At 36.3% G+C, this 16425-nt stretch overlaps 1 protein-coding gene across 1 annotated transcript in view; it reads left to right on the plus strand.

Moving 5' to 3' along the window:
* The window catches only part of PLEKHH2 (pleckstrin homology, MyTH4 and FERM domain containing H2), a 112097-nt gene that overhangs the window by 27536 nt on the left and 68136 nt on the right, over positions 1-16425 (plus strand). The window contains exons 4-8 of the mRNA XM_012756344.2: positions 4674-4823; positions 6319-6402; positions 7379-7460; positions 11399-11584; positions 14031-14992. Coding sequence (XP_012611798.1) covers positions 4674-4823; positions 6319-6402; positions 7379-7460; positions 11399-11584; positions 14031-14992 — 1464 coding nt within the window. The remainder of the gene's footprint in view (positions 1-4673; positions 4824-6318; positions 6403-7378; positions 7461-11398; positions 11585-14030; positions 14993-16425) is intronic.

A 16425-nucleotide genomic window follows, 5' to 3' on the forward strand; every position in this document is an offset into this window, starting at 1 on the left:
GCACTCTAGCCCGGGCAACAGAGTGAGACACTGTCTCAAAAAATAAAAAAATTCAAAAAACAAATTTCTTAATTCATATATATGTCAAATCTGTTTTTGAAAATTAAACTAAATTAAGTATTTTTTATTTGTGATTTTCAACTAATCCTCCCCCATTCACTGGATCTTAAGAGGTCCAATGGGGAGTCTTAAAAAAAGAATCCCTGTTCTCAATGCAAAGAAAGCAAACCACGGCAGTTTGTTCCATCAGGGCCCAACTACTGGTCTTGATAAGTTTAACAGGAAGAATTTGCCCTTATTTTAAGTAGTCCTTTGAGGATATCAGGTATAAAGTTATTTAATTCTATGTACTGCATCTTTAAGGAAAAAAACACCATGATTGATTATTTTAAACATATTGCCTTAAATCAAAACAAAACAAAAAAGAGAAAATTTCAAATCTCCCAAATTTCTATTTATATAAGTTAGCAAAATCTGTGGAATTTTTTTTGCCACAACACTTTGAATTTATTTAGTACTTATTTTGTTACACTACAGAAGGATTTTATTAATATTTCCTGTAAATAATAATCAATCTAAAAATTGGCAGGAAATATAAACAGGATGCAAATGAATTCTCATGTACTGCTAATGTCTCCTATTTTGGCTTTTATAAGACTGAGTGTTATTAACTTAAAGTAAGCTAATCCTTTGCTATCTTTAACAATTTCTATGGAATTGTGGCCTATCTGTTGTTTATGTTGCTTAAGTTCACATTGTCTTTTCTCATTGAACCATATTCTAAGACTTAAATAACTGTATTTTTGTTAACCAAAAAGGGATGTTTCACCACCAAAAGCAAATATTGAAACTTTGCTTTTGGTGGTGAAACATCTCCTATAGTCAAAGCATATGGAATAAAATCAACAAAAGGGCTAGGCACAGTGGCTCACACTTGTAATCCCAGCACTTTGGGAGGCCAAGGCAGGAGGATTACTTGAGCTCAAGAGTTTGAGATCAGCCTATAGCGAGACCTTGTCTCTACAAAAAATAAAACAATTAGCCAGGCATGGTGGCACATGCCTGTAGTCCCAGCTACTCAGGAGGCTGAGCCCAGGAATTCGAGGCTACAGTGAGCTATGATTTTGCCCTGGTACTCCAGCCTGGGTGACAGAGAGAGACCCTGTGTCTAAAAAAAATAAAATAAGGCACATAGGGTGGTGGCCAGAAGAAATGAGGTACAAGCTTCCAGTTGTCCTCGTGCAGTAGGGTTGCACAGGAACGTGCTTAATCCCCCCATCAATGATGTGTGATAACATGTATGATGTATTGCCAGCCAAGGAAGCTCACCCAAGTCTTGGTGTCCAGGATTTTTATTGGAGTTCAGTCAGCCTGGAGTACCCACATGACTGACCTTAGTTACTCAGTCTCCAGTGGCCCCCTCTACCCCTGCACCCAGAGGTTAATATGATACAGCATGGCCCAGGGACCCAGGTGAACAAAAACAGGCATTCGCCATAATCAGATTGTTACCATAAACTATCTGGTGTGGCCCAAGTTCTCAGGTATACAAAGCCAGTCTTATCTGTTAGGATATTCCAAAGGTTCAGAGGTTGTCTCCCAAGAGCCAGTCAAGGGCCAGTCTGTTTCTTTGGAATGTGCAGGATCTGAGTACCCCAAATCTGCTGAGTTAACCTTTTGCTAAACTGGTACTTAAGGGACCTCAGGATCAGGAAGGTTTTGGGGAAATGGCTGAGGAGTGTGCTGAGATGGGTGGATGCAACTAGAGGCTGTCCTAGAAGTAAAGGAGAAAAGTAGGCTAAAAACACAAAGCATTCCACACTAGGGGGTATCCATGTATAGATAATTGTGAATTGTATTTAACAACCAATTTGAATTCATAGGTGTTTGTTATTGGTAAGTCTTTTGAGTAGTTAGAATTCTTATATGGTTCAGGTTAAATGAATGGAAAAAGAACTGGGCTATTTTCCTTGTGTTTGTGGTGAGACATTTTAAAAGGCTGCTTGGTTTTTCTACAGGCCTCTTAGCCTCTCTGTAGACCTCTTATTCATACTAATCTCCAAGGAAGGCTGGTGAGTCCTGTGTAACTTGGCCTTAACAGGACCAGTTGTTAAGTAGGTTTCCTGTAACTACTTTGGGTTATCTTTCCCTAAGAGATTTTGCCACTTTTGCCAATATTTTTCTTGCCTAGAAAAGTTGTTTATCTAAAAGTAATGATCTAATTAAAAAGTTTCAGATGGCAAAGATGCATCCAAGGAGCTCTGTACCATTCATTCGTAAAATGAACATGTTTTTCAGGGTGGTAGTTCTAAATCATAGTTTTCTGGAACTATAGACCCTTCCTAAGTAATAATAGGACAGTTTTATGTTGCAACACAATGTCTACAGGGTGCCTTGCTTCAACTTAAAAAAAGGAGACTGCACATATAGGTGTGGTAATATTTCTTTTAGTCTTACTCAGTTACTTTTGTTTTTCTTGAGGTTTACCTTCTATTACTCTTTCCTCAGAGGAGAACTACTATTTTGGAGTTGGCCTCTGCTCTTCTTTCTCTGCTTCCTCAGCTGCAGAATGCCCTGTGTGCAACTGGCTGTACCATCTTAAGATTACTATCCAATTCTCTATCCTGCTTGGGCTGTTTCGTGTGACAGTATCTCTGATGCAGACCTTTGTCCTTGATGCAGATCTTTGTCTTTCTGCTCATGCAGAAAGCCTGCTATATTATGCCAAAGAATCTAAGGTAACTTAAATTATCATTTGGACAATGGAATACTTTTTTAATTCTATTTTTTGATTTGCTTTTATTTTCATGGTTTTCTGCCATCGTGGGTGGTATTTAAATAGAACAGTTTTGGCATCTGAGTTGAATTTACATTTATACAGTGAAGCCACAGATGAAACCTGGTATTCATGGTTAAAAAAATAAGACCAAAGTAATCTTTACACCTTCCTTCCGAAAACCCTCATTAGTTCAATATTTTTGAACATTAAGTAAGGATTCATTGCGATTTTTCAGGGATATTTTTAATAATTTAAGATTTTTCATCTTAACTATTAGCTTTAATTTCTCAACTGCTTTCACTTTCTTTTTCTTCTTTGCCCCTGTAATCCAAATATTAATGAAATTATATTCTTACCTATTTGGAGTATATAGGATGAAAGTCTTAATATTGTATGTAGTCCCCACTACTTTATTTTCTTTCTTGCTACTATTAATATTACACACATTCCTTATTTGGACCTCCTTGTAAAATCTCTGGTGAGGCATTCAATCCACTAGACAAACTACGATCAAGGATCAGCTTTGTCATTCACAGAATGGTGAGAAAAATGAGAACTAAAAGGTGGTGATAGTAAAATCTAAAGTTTACTATGAGTCGAATAGACTTATATAATCCATGTAGGTCAGCAATACAATATGCAAATATGCCCTTTTAAGATTTCCTGTGCCCAAAATGAGTTTTGCAGAGGTTCCAAGTAGAGCCATTCTATCTTAGGTATTAAAATTGAGGCACCACTCAACCTCCAGCCACACACCAGATCTCTCTTTTTTTTTTTTTTGTAAGACAGAGTCTCACTGTTGCCTGGGCTAGAGTGCCGTGGCATCAGCCTGGCTCATAGCAATCTCAAACTCCTGGGCTCATGCACTCCTTCTGCCTCAGCCTCCTGAGTAGCTGGGACTACAGGCATGTGCCACCATGCCCGGCTAATTTTTTCTATATATATTAGTTGGCCAATTAATTTATTTCTATTTATAGCAGAGACAGGATCTTGCTCTTGCTCAGGCTGGTTTCGAACACCCGACCTCCAGCAATCTGCCTGCCTCGGCCTCCCAGAGTAGGATAACAGGTGTGTGCCACAGCGCCTGGCCCACACCAGATCTCTCTTACCCTGTTCTGTTTTTTCCCATTACCCTTATCACTTGTGTAAGGTACTATACTGATTTTTACGTATGATCTCTGTGATCCATTAGAATGTATTTGCTATGCAGTAAGACATTTTTGAGTCTATTTTATTCACTGTTGCCTTCCCAGGGCTTGGAATATGCCTGGCAGTTGGAAGGTATTTAATGAATATTTGTCAAATGAATGAATCAATAAGCTCTCACTGAATGTACTCCCCCATCTATATCTAGACTCTCATACTTTTTAATTTTTTTATGATACCATCATTTGGGGCTTTTAAGGTTCTTTTTTACCCCCTTTCCATTGTGTATATGTTTCTTTTTCTTCTAAGTTCAATATTTTTTTCCAAAATATGTTATTATACCAAGTTATCTGATGTGAGTCTTATCTTACCACTCATCTTCTTTACTTTATATTCCTACTTAGTTTAAATATGAAAAAATGAGGGCTGGAAACTTTCTGTTTCTATACTTGTATAAACACTTTGCATATTATTGTTGGTCTGGGAAACATTTATTAATACATTATTACTTTATATGATAACAATAGTCTGAAAATCTTATGTATGTACTCTTATGTACTTCAAAGGTAACACCACTTGGCAAAATAGTCTTCAGACTTTATAATTATTAAATGTTAAAACTTGCTGTTTAATATTTTCCTTTTATGGTATCTTGTAGGAATCTATATAATGTTAAGTAAAATTCTAAGTTTCCCACTATGATAAATTAATACATGTACAATTTTAATATTTTGTCCTCTGAATTTAGGTACAAGTTATGGAAGAAAAGTTAAAAGCAGCTAATATCCAAACCAGTGAATCAGAGACAAGGTTATATAAAAAGTGTCAAGATCTGGAGTCTCTAATACAGGAAAAAGATGACATCATTCAAAACTTGGAACTACAACTTGAAGAGCAGGTTAGGAAGAATTTGATCATCGAAAGATTTCTAAATAAGTGTACTCATTTGTACATAACCACAAAGATTAGAAATCTTACTTATTCTGTCAACCCATAGGATTGCATCACATTTATTGGTGAAAGGTACAAGCAAAATGGTATTCACTTTAAGTTGGGGGAAATTCCAAGGCAAGATGAAATACTTTTTGAATGTGACGATGCTACTTAATATTAAACTTTAGAGCTTAAGTACAGTGTTTAAGTTGGAGATACTTGGTTATCAGCAGCCATATATGACCATAAATTGTTATTGTCAGGGTATTAGAAATATTTATATAATATTATATTTTAAATATTTTTGTTGGACACCAATCCTTCTGCTTAGAAATAAATGTGTATACCATTTCGAAACCACTTTAATGAAAACAAGTGTAGTGTTTATTTTATTTTAAAATTATATTAGAGTTATTTACTTAAATGGTCATTTAACATCATTTAAATATGACCACTATGTGATTGTTTTGTTAAATGTGTTAGATTGTTATTTATTTTCAGCATTTTTTTTTCTATTTCTTGGGGATCAGTGTTTCTTTAAGTCAATGGTTTTCAGCCTCCTACTACCCCCAGGCCTCACCCATTGTGATTATATGATAGTCACATTCTCAGTAGTTTTATGATCATAACCAGATTTTAAGGTTGATAAATGTGAGCTATAGTTTCTCAATGATTATTTTTCTTGTATCTTTGAAAGCTAGCATTTGAGGGGGGGGAAAGCCATGTTCCTAAGGAGGTTCTTATTCTCCTCTCCCTACCTTAGTTGACCCCTGTGCTACTGTTCTAAATCTGAGACCATTTCCAGAGATGGCTTATTTTGCTGGTAAACTCAGTGGATTGATTTTAGTGTGTAATCTTTCAGGGAATGAGAATAGCAGTTGTTAAAACTCGCAGTACTTGCAGTGGTTTATTATTGTATATGCTGGATAATTTTTTTCTTTTTAAAATTTGTTTGGTAATTTGTGGGTAGATGTATTAACTTGGAAACAGGTTTTAAGTGGATTTGCCTTGTATGTATGTGTGTGTGTGTGTGTGTATATATATATATATATTTTTTTTTTTTTTTTTTTTTGAGACAGAGTTTCACTCTGTTGCCCAGGCTAGAGTGCTGTGGCGTCAGCCTAGCTCCCAGCAATCTCAAACTCCTGGGCTCAAGCGATCCTCCTGCCTCAGCCTCCCGAGTAGCTGGGACTACAGGCATGTGCCACCATGCCCGGCTAATTTTTTTCTGTATATTTTTTAGTTGGCCAGTTAATTTGTTTCTATTTATAGTAGAGACCGGGTCTTGCTCTTGCTCAAGCTGGTTTCGAACTCCTGACCTTGAGCGATCCATCCACCTCAGCCTCCCTTAGTGCTAGGATTACAGGCGTGAGCCACCACGCCTGGCCTGCCTTTATGATGTAACTTTTCCAGACCATTAAGTTTATGTTGAACTAAACAATCTGCTTATTTTATTTCAGAAACAAATAAGATTACAAGAAGCTAAAATAATAGAAGAGAAAGCAGCTAAGATCAAAGAATGGGTAACAGTTAAGTTAAATGAGGTATTTATTGCTGCCTTTTTCCTTTTCTTTACCTTTTACTGCTTTTAAAAAAATAAATCTTCAGAATGTATGATTATTCTGAAGGAAACAAAAAATTTTGATCGGTTGATGGTGCTGCTGTCTCTTGGCCAAATTGGAATAGGTATCTTTCATTTCAGTATCCAGTGTATTTCTAAAATTAAACATATCAATAGACTCATGATGATCAGTGTAAATAGCCTCATTCTGATCAGTTAATTTTCATTCTAATTAGTTAATTTTAAATAATTATAGAATATATTTGTATATCTCACAAAATTAATGTATTTGGTATCTAAGGAGCATACATTATTTAGTGTATATGACTGTTTAATGCTGACATATTTTGGTTTAAAATAATTTTACAGTGGAAAAGGCATAGGGAGTGAAAACATTTAAAAGTCTTAGTTTTTGAAAAAATAAATGTTTTTTTTTGTTATTTTTTTGAGACAGAGTCTTACTCTGTTGCCTGGGCTAGAGTGCCATGGCATTAGCCTACCTCATAGCAACCTCAAACTCCTGGGCTCAAGCAGTCCTTCTGCCTCAGCCTCTCAAGTAGCTGGGACTATAGGCATGTGCCGCCATGCCTGGCTAATTTTTTCTATATATTTTTAGTTGGCCAATTAATTTCTTTCTATTTTTAGTAGAGATAGGGTCTCGCTCTTGCTCAGGCTGGTTTCAAACTCCTGACCTTGAGCCATCCGCCGGCCTCAGCCTCCCAGAGTGCTAGGATTACAGCATAAGCCACTGTGCCTGGCTGAAAAAATAAATGTTAATGCTGTAATTATCTAGATTGGTAGCCTGTGCTAAAAATTAATCTGATTTTTGCTTGTCATTTCTTCTGTATATTGCTTACATGTAGAGTAACTAGATGTTAACATTTTCTAAATATTATAATTTATTAGAACATTTTGAAAATGTTATCTCTATATAAAAGAACACCATTATATTCTTTTAGCTGGAATTGGAGAATCAGAATCTTCGTTTGATCAACCAAAACCAAACTGAAGAGATAAGAACAATGCAGTCAAAACTACAAGGTACAAATACTTTGACTAAGATAGCTTATTGGGATTTATTTGGCTATTTAAGATTTTACTCTTTTTTTCTGGTGTTTCAAAGACAGTTATGAACATCATACAAGAAGTTATTGTCATAAAATTAAAGAGAATTTCTAAACAAACCAGAACTCCTGCACCCAAGTGACTGTTGGGCCTGAAAATGGAAGACAAAAAGAGATAGGATTGATGATGTACAGGTCTTCTTAAGTGGTCACTACATAGGTCAAAAAAACATGACCAGATAACTCATTTTGCTTCTCTCTATTCTTAAAGGGTTTCTATCTGTCCCCGTTTCAGAACCATAATAAGTGCCAGAGAGTCCAACTTGCTGAAAGTACTATATGTTGACATTAAACCGGGAGGTCAGGGACCATTGTGCAGTGGGTTCCAACTAGAGTTGTGGAACCTGCAGTCTTGGGGCCATATGTGGCCTTCTGGATCCTTGGGTGTGGGCTTTTGACTGAATCCAAACTTTATTAAAATGATTTGTTCTGTAAAATATGGATTCAGTCAAGGAGCTGCACTTGGGGATCCAGTGGGCCACATGTGGCCTTGAGGCCACCTTACCACACCTGGTAGTGGGTTAAAAGTATTTGAGAGGCAAATACTCCAGAAGTCCAAGAAGACTTGAACTTTGGTCTCAGAAAGAGAATAGGCCCTTTTAGTGGGGATCAGGGAGTCACAGATATGGTACAATTGTAACTTCATTGAGGACTTTGGAGGAGACAGGCTCCTTGGCTTCACAAATACTGAACATATCACTGAACTTAGCATTCTTTGAGAGAAGCTCTGAGGCACTTCTGTATGTTCTTAGATGCCTGAGCTTATGGCTAGTTGAACATAGATATCACAATTCAGACAGTTCACTTATGGCCTTTCCCCATTTGAGTTTTCTGGATAAGAATTTGAATCCTGTCAAATGGGAGTATCCATTGGCGATTTACCTATAAACTCAAGAATGTCAGCAATGAGATTGGCCTATTTAGAAAGACATGTACCTCCAGAGTTTTTTATAACTTTTGTCTGTTTGCAAATATTAAAAAGAATATTCCCCACTCTGGAGATAATTCACAAGAATATTTTACAAGCTCTGAAGTCACTTTTCTTTTTTTTTTTTTTATTTCGGCATATTATAGGGGTACATATTTTAAGGTTTCAATAAATGCCCTTTCCTCCCCTCCCCCCCACAAGTTGGAGTCTCCAGCATGACCATCCCCCAGATGGTGCGCATCTCACTCATTATGTATGTATATATCTGCCCCCTCCCATTCCCCTCCCACCTGCCCAATACCCTATTACTGTAGTACCTATGTGTCCACTTAGGTGCTGCTCAGTTAATACCAGTTTGCTGGTGAGTATATGTGGTGCTTGTTTTTCCATTCTTGAGATTGAAGTCACTTTTCATAATTTAAAAGTTGGTAAAAGTTTTATTAGACTGTACTTTTAGTCTTCAAACTGTAGATCAGCACTTTTTAATAGAACTCTCTATGATGAGGGAATTATTCTATATCTGTGCTGTCCAAGATGTTGGCCACTACTGAGCACTTAAAATATGAGTAGAGCAACTGAGGAACTGAATTTCATATTTTATTTAATTTGAAGTGATTTAAATTTAAATTGCCATTTGTTATTAGTGGCTACCATATTAGGCAGCATAGCTGGACATTAGTGAATAACCTGAAGAAGATAACACTAATTTGAATATTTAATTTCAAGTATATTTGCTTAAAAAAAAGTAAACCAGTGATGTTATTTTCTGTTTTTGCTATGTATCATGGTTTTCAACAGTGATTGAAATTCTCACAGCCTGACTATTTTGAACAGTTTATGATATGAATAAAATGAATACATTTTTTTCAATGCATACGGTTACTTTCAACTTCAAAGCTTAAGTGTGGATGGCATAACTATCATCTGACAAAGGTTTACTTAGTCTCAAACTCCTGGCCTCAAGTGGTCCTCTAGCCTCAGCCTCTCAAAGTGCTGGGATTACAGGTGTGAGTCACTGTGCTCAGCTGAGATTTACTGAAACAATTAGTACAGTGTTCTGGCGATAGCCATTCAAATGAACATTGAGTTGAAAAGGAGGTGAATCAAGCAGAGTGTATGTGTAGTTCATGCTTAATAGACCCATGGCCTGGAATAGAGGTTTTCAAACTTTATTTAGCAACAGAACACCTTTTTAAAATAAATAAATATTTCTGTAGAATCTCAGTAGAAAAGACAGATAAAAGCAGCATTGAGTGATAGGTCCAGAGTTCTGCTGACTGAGCCTTACCCACAGCTCTTCTTTACTCTCTGGGACATTTCCACAAAGCTCTGCAGTTTCACAAAATACATTGGAAAAATACTGATATGATAGGATGAACATGGGCTTTGAAGTCAGCTTTAATGCCCTGCTTTTTAACAACTGTGTTATATCTCCAGAGATTGTTTTTCTCATTAGTAAAAACATCATCGTAATAGTGCCTTACTGGTTTCATGGGGGATTATATAGAATTGTTGATTATAGGGCATATGAAAACATTTTGTCTACTGCATGTTAATACTAACTGCTCTCATTTTCTCCACCTATATGAGAAAAAAATAGGTGTTCCTATAGTTGATCTGGAATTCTGTGTTTAGAACTAAAGTTTCAGGTCTGTGTGATAGTCACCCTTGTTGAAATAGATTAGATGTACTAAGCCCATTACCCAAAGCTTGTCATTTTCCCTGATATCCTTAGCTTACAATTCTAGTCTTCACTAGCAGCCTCTTAGGTCTTATAGAGTAAGAGGTATTAATCCTTGGAAACTAGGCTTGGACTTGAGAAGAATACATATAATGTAGTAATTTTAAAATATAGATGCATATATAGTTATTACAATATTATTGTGAGAGATGATCAACATAAAAATATTAAAAGATACATCTAAAGGAAAATACTATATAAAGATATTTTTCTTATACTGTACTCAGTTATCAGTTGCTATTTAACTTAATCCTTTGGTGCTCTCCTAGAGTTAAGAAATTTCCTTGGAAATTTTTCTTACTAGGATCACCATGCTTTTTGATCTTAAAAGCAGCAATGTTAAAAGTCCTAGAGATGAATTAAACCCATGATTAGGTGCTGATCTAATAATCACTCCACTAACTGTCTAAATTCTTTACCCCCAGCCCCTTTTTTTTCTCTAAAGAAGTGATTAAGGCTCTTTATATTTTGGTCCCCATAGACCCAGCCCCTCCATCTGCTTTCTTCTCATTACTGAAAACTAAGATAAGTAAAAGTCATTATAGTGATAATGTGCTACTTGCCCCAATGATGATCCAAATTTCCTTTGGTTGCTTTAACAAAGCAGCAACCCTTTTTCCTCACAGTTAGTGCCATACCACACAAATTTTACCAACACTTAACTGATATTTATCAACACTTGATTTTACAAGAAGTTATAACTCTCTAGTTATTTATAATCTGTTTTTTGTTTATTTTGATTGAGAACTAACTACTCTTAAAGGGATTAGATATTTTTCCTCTCTGCAGTTAAAAAATATTTTGAACATTCAAAATATATACAACAGGTTTTATTTATTTATTTATTTTTGAGAGAGGGTCTCGCTTTGTTGCTTAAGCTGGACAAAGTGCACTCATAGTTCACTGAAGCTCTTAACTCCTAGGCTCAAGTGATCCTCTTGCCCTGGCCTCCCAAAAAGTGCTGAGATTACAGGTGTGAGCCACTGGGCTGGCCCAGATTGTAAATATAGGCATGTGATGCTCATCATTGAAGGTTCAGTGTTTTTATATGTAAATAAAGATGAACTTCAGGTTTTTTTCTGGTATAAAGAGTGATTTTTTTCAGGTTTTTAATATGCTTTGGTTCTGTGTTTAACAAACTTCTATAAAAATATTCAAATCTTAATTTTGATTAATGACCTTGCAGAAATTCAAGGAAAGAAAACGTCCATTGTCTCTACACTGAAGCTTTCAGAAGGCCAGCGCCTGAGCAGTTTGACCTTTGGCTGCTTTTTATCTCGAGCAAGGAGTCCTCCTAAAGTAGTAAAAGCTGAGGAAATGCGCAAAATTTCATCTAAAGAACCTGAGTTCTCTGAAGGAAAAGACATAGAAGGTATTTATGGACTACAGGAATTTACTTTGGCAATTTTTTAAAGGACAAATCATTTGCTAAGATTAATCTAAATATAGTGTATTTTTTTTCTGACAACTTGGTATCTTATGAGAGTATTTCTAAAGAGCAATACAGCATTTAACTTTGTGTATGTAATTATTTTGTGTTTTCTGAGAGTCTTTGCCAGTGATGTGTAGGAGAAACTGATTTTCCATTTGTTTTTATTTATTTTAAAATTTTAGGCTGGGTGCAGTGGCTCACACCTGTAATCCTAGTGCTTCGGGAGGCCTAGATGGGAGGATTGATTGAAGCCAGGAGTCCGAGACCCCCCTTTCTACAAAAAATAGAATAATTAGCCTGGTGTAGTGGTGTGAGCCTGTAGTCCTAGCTACTTGGGAGCTGAGGCAGGAGGATCTCTGGAGCCCAGGAATTTGAGGTTGTAGCGAGCTATGATGACACCACTGCACTCTACCCTAGACAATAGAGCAAGACCTGTCTCAAAAAAAATTAATTATTTATTTGTTTATTTTTTGGGAGGGTCTCATTCTGTCGCCCAAGCTGAAGTAAAGTGCTGCAATCATAGCTCACTGCAACCTTAAACTCTTGGGCTGGAGTAATCTTCCTGTCTCAGACATCTGAGTAGCTGGGACTACAGGCATGAACCACCATGCCACCATTTCTATTTTTGTAGAGATAGGGGTCTCGCTCTGTTGCCCAGGCTTGTCTCGAACTCCTGGCCTCAGGCAGTCCTCCCACTTTGGCCTCCCAAAATGCTGAAATTACAGCCACTGCACTCTGCTGATTTTCCCTTCTTAATACTTTTCCCGCAGTAGGTGGAAGTGATATCTAAAAAGCGAGCTGCAGTGGCCCGTGCCTATAGTCCCAGCTACTCATGAGGCTGAGGCGGGAGAATTACTTGAGCCCAAGAGTTTGAAGCCAGCTTGGGCAACATGTCGAGACCTCATCTCTTAAAAATAAATACATAAATAAATAAATAAAAGTTAAAAGTTTATATTCCTATCTACAAGATGCTGTACTTGCTTTAGCTGAGTTTCAGATTAGAACTATGAATTTTCTTTTCATTATTTGTTTAAAATATAAAAAATTACCCAATATTAAGCAGGAAATTAAATATGGCATAGCAAATTTATAAAGAAAAGACCTAAAGGATAATTTAGTGACTGCTTTGACTTTCCCTTTATTGCTTCAAAGGGAAAATGTTTACTTAGATGTTTAAACCCTGGTTCTGTGTGCAGATTTCTCCTCTTCTTTTAGTCTTAAAGCCCCTCTAAATTTTGCTTTGTTGTGCATCTGCTGGGTTTGCCATCTCTAGTGAATCTCTTTTGTTGACTTTTCCCAAATACTTTAGAGAGGCTTTGCTATTTTCAGTTCCAGCTTCCTTCCTCCAAATGAGAAAAATTACAACCCTAAAAGCTATCTCTCTCTAGTGTCTATGCTTGGTTATGAAATTATGACAACTGCATGTTTTTCCAATCAGAAGGCTCCTTTGCTCCTTGCTTTCAGTGTATTACTTGCATTTTCTTTTTTGAGGACCCATTTTAATTTCCTTTCCCCTTTCCAAGTCAGTTGAGTACAGCTGAGGTTGCCTGCTCTAAAGCTCTTGCTCACTTGCAAAGTTAACAAACTACCTGATACCAAATTTTAGAGTTTATTTATTCAGCCTCTAGTTCCTTAATTATGAAGTCCCTATGTATGTTTTTCATATTTTCAAAGTTTCTTTTCTACTCTTCAGTCTAAAGATTTAATTCATTGTTTATGAAACCATTGGTTTATTCTATTATGTTATAAATAAAAATAAGCCACACCTAAAGACATTTTTTTAAGAGTGTTATTATAAAAACATACTTTGTAGTTATGATTAAATCAAAACTAGAACAAGGAAAGCTTTTCCATGTTTATGTTTTCTTCATGATTTTGCATATTTCATGTATTGATGCTTGGGTGCAAAGTTTGTTTCTTAAACAATAGCTTTGTATTTATAATGCTTAAGTTTATTTACTTTATGATAATTTTGAAATTTAGTTGAAAGAAGGTTGTCATTTTCATTGCTTCTAAAAAAAATTAATGGCGTTCATTTTTCTTATGGCTACTTTCTTTGGTAGTCAAATTACCTTGTTTTACATTTTGTTTCTCTTTATTTTCTCTCTGTACACTGTTGTCAGTTTTTTCCCCAGCATGTTTCTTTGTAAAAAAAAAAAAAAAGTTGAATTTCAAAACTATTACATTGAAGTGTTAGGACTCTGTGTTTTACATAAAACTTATAGTTTTCAAGCTTTTGTTTAAAAAGATCATATAGCTAACAAAGGATAATGTAAATTACTTTTATTCATATGAAATTGCCAGTTTCAACAGTGTAGTTCCATAAAGCTAAATGTACAGAAAGATTATTAAAGGCAATGTGCTGATATGATCTATCCTTTTCTAGAAATGGAAATTCCAGAAAAGTCTGTTGATAACCAAGTTCTAGAAAACAGCAGAGGCCAGAGAACATCACATCAAACTCCTTGTGGCTCAGAACAGAATCGGAATACAAGGACAAGCTTTGGAACAGAGGGGGGCATATCACAGAATTTGGGAGCTCCAGTGAGTGACTGGAGTTCTGATGAGGAAGACGGGAGCAAAGGAAGATCCAAGTCCAGGTGCACGTCCACCCTTTCCAGTCACACATCAGAAGAAGGAGTCCAGTGCAGCAGGACGGGGAGCGAGACGTATCTGACAGCATCTGATGACAGTAGTTCCATATTTGAAGAAGAGACTTTTGGCATAAAGAGACCAGAACACAAGAAGCTTTATTCTTGGCAACAGGAGGCACAATGGAAAGCTCAGAATAGTTTTCTTGGAAAGGGAAATTCTGAATCAAGTAAAAAGGAACAAGATAGTTCCTCAGATGAACTGAATAAAAAATTTCAGTCTCAGAGACTGGATTATTCATCTTCATCAAGTGAGGCCAACACCCCAAGCCCTATTTTGACCCCAGCTTTAACTCCAAAACATCCTAACTCACTCCCTGGAAAAGGAACACAATTAGTGCCTTCATCAAACCTGCCACCCCCAAAGCTAAGGATTCCTAATGTTTTCAGTATAAGTGTAGCACTAGCCAAAAGGCACTTAAGCCAGCCACAGTTAAGTTCTGACAGGATGTTTGGTACAAACAGAAATGCGATAAGCATGATACGACCACTGAGACCTCAGGAAACTGATCTTGATCTAGTTGATGGTGACAATACAGAAATTTTAGAGAATATGGACACGAGTTGTGATGATGGATTATTTTCCTGTGACGCCCTGGAATCTCCATGTTCAGATGAGCAGGAAATCTGTGACTCTGCAAAGAAGGCAGCATGTAGCAAACCTCCAACTCCTCCCTTGCACCGTTTTCCTTCTTGGGTAATTATATTGCTTTGTGCAACACAGACACAGTAGATTTTCCTCAACACTCATTTTCAGGTTTTACTTCTTTTCCTGTTCCTTTTCAAATCCAACTTTGTTCAGACGTTTTCCAGTTTTCACAATATAATTTCCTCTTCTCTTCCCCCATTGAGTTCTGAATCAGTTGAGAAATAAGACAATGATAAGACAGATGGGAGATTAAAATATTATCTTATTTACTGATAAAACTGATTATAGAGAATTGGTGGGCAAATGAGCTTTCCAGTACTGAACTTCAGAATTAGCTAGATTTATTCACCCAGTCCCAGGCAGCACTGGACCACCACAGGCTTCTTCCAGTGTGGCCATGCTCCTCTAAAACTTAAAACCACAAGAAACAAAACAGATGCTTGTTTCCTGCAGGTAGCTACTTCTCATGAGAAAGGAAAGAGGAAGGTGCTGAGCTCCATGTACTAGTTTCTCTCTCTAAGCTTACCAATCACATTAAGCTACTCATTGTCTTGGAGGGGAGAAAGTGGATGATGGGTGGAGAGAGATGAGGAGTGTTCATTTACTGGAGTTCCCTCCACAGGGAAAGAAATACTGGGGGATAGGGAAGAAGAGTTCCCCCTAACTGATACTTTTGGGTTAATTCTGAACCAGGACAATTAACTATTCTTAGTCATCAGGTTTTGAACATAGTCCTTTACTCAATTGGCTTTCAGAGAAATTTAATTTTCTTCATGAGCTTATATATCCATTGCTTTAACCAAAGCATCCTTCTACAGATCTAGAATATATTGAATCTTCTTCCCTTGAAACATTGACCATTAATATGATCATTAACTGATCAATTGTGTGATTCTTCTTAGGAATATCTATATTGCTAGATTAAAAAAATTCTTCCTATATTTGAAACCAGGCAAAGTGATCAATTCTTACAGGTTTAATTTTTTCTTCACATATTGGCATAATTTAACCTTTGCCTCCAGGTAAACATCTGGGTTGCAGGATTTTTGGTTTTTGGAATCATATTCTGTTATTTTTTTTATTTCATGACTGAGGTAATTTTAAGCAAATTAGGGCAGCTGTGTTTTCCTTGTATAAATTCAGACCTTAAGATGTATCTGTTCTTATTTGCTTTCAAGAGGACATTTCATTTCAGTATTCACATGAAACTGTCTGGAGTTTATTACTAAATTCTGGATGGCACAAAAAAAGTGGAAGTTAATGGCATGTGAATCTCTGGAATTCCAATTATTTTATCCTGTAGGCATTGAGAAGTCAAAATTTTGCCTTTTTTATTATATTGAGATTTTCAGAGATTTAAGTTAGGCTTTCAAGTTTGTTTTATTTGGCAAACCATTTTACAACTTTTTTTCCTTTCTCTTTTCTCCTCCTCTACTCTAATGAAGCTATTCCTGAAAAAGCCTTCCAGCAGACTGACCAAG

The sequence above is a fragment of the Microcebus murinus genome, chromosome 3 (genome assembly GCF_040939455.1).
Source record: "Microcebus murinus isolate Inina chromosome 3, M.murinus_Inina_mat1.0, whole genome shotgun sequence".
NCBI classification, from domain to species: Eukaryota; Metazoa; Chordata; class Mammalia; order Primates; family Cheirogaleidae; genus Microcebus; species Microcebus murinus.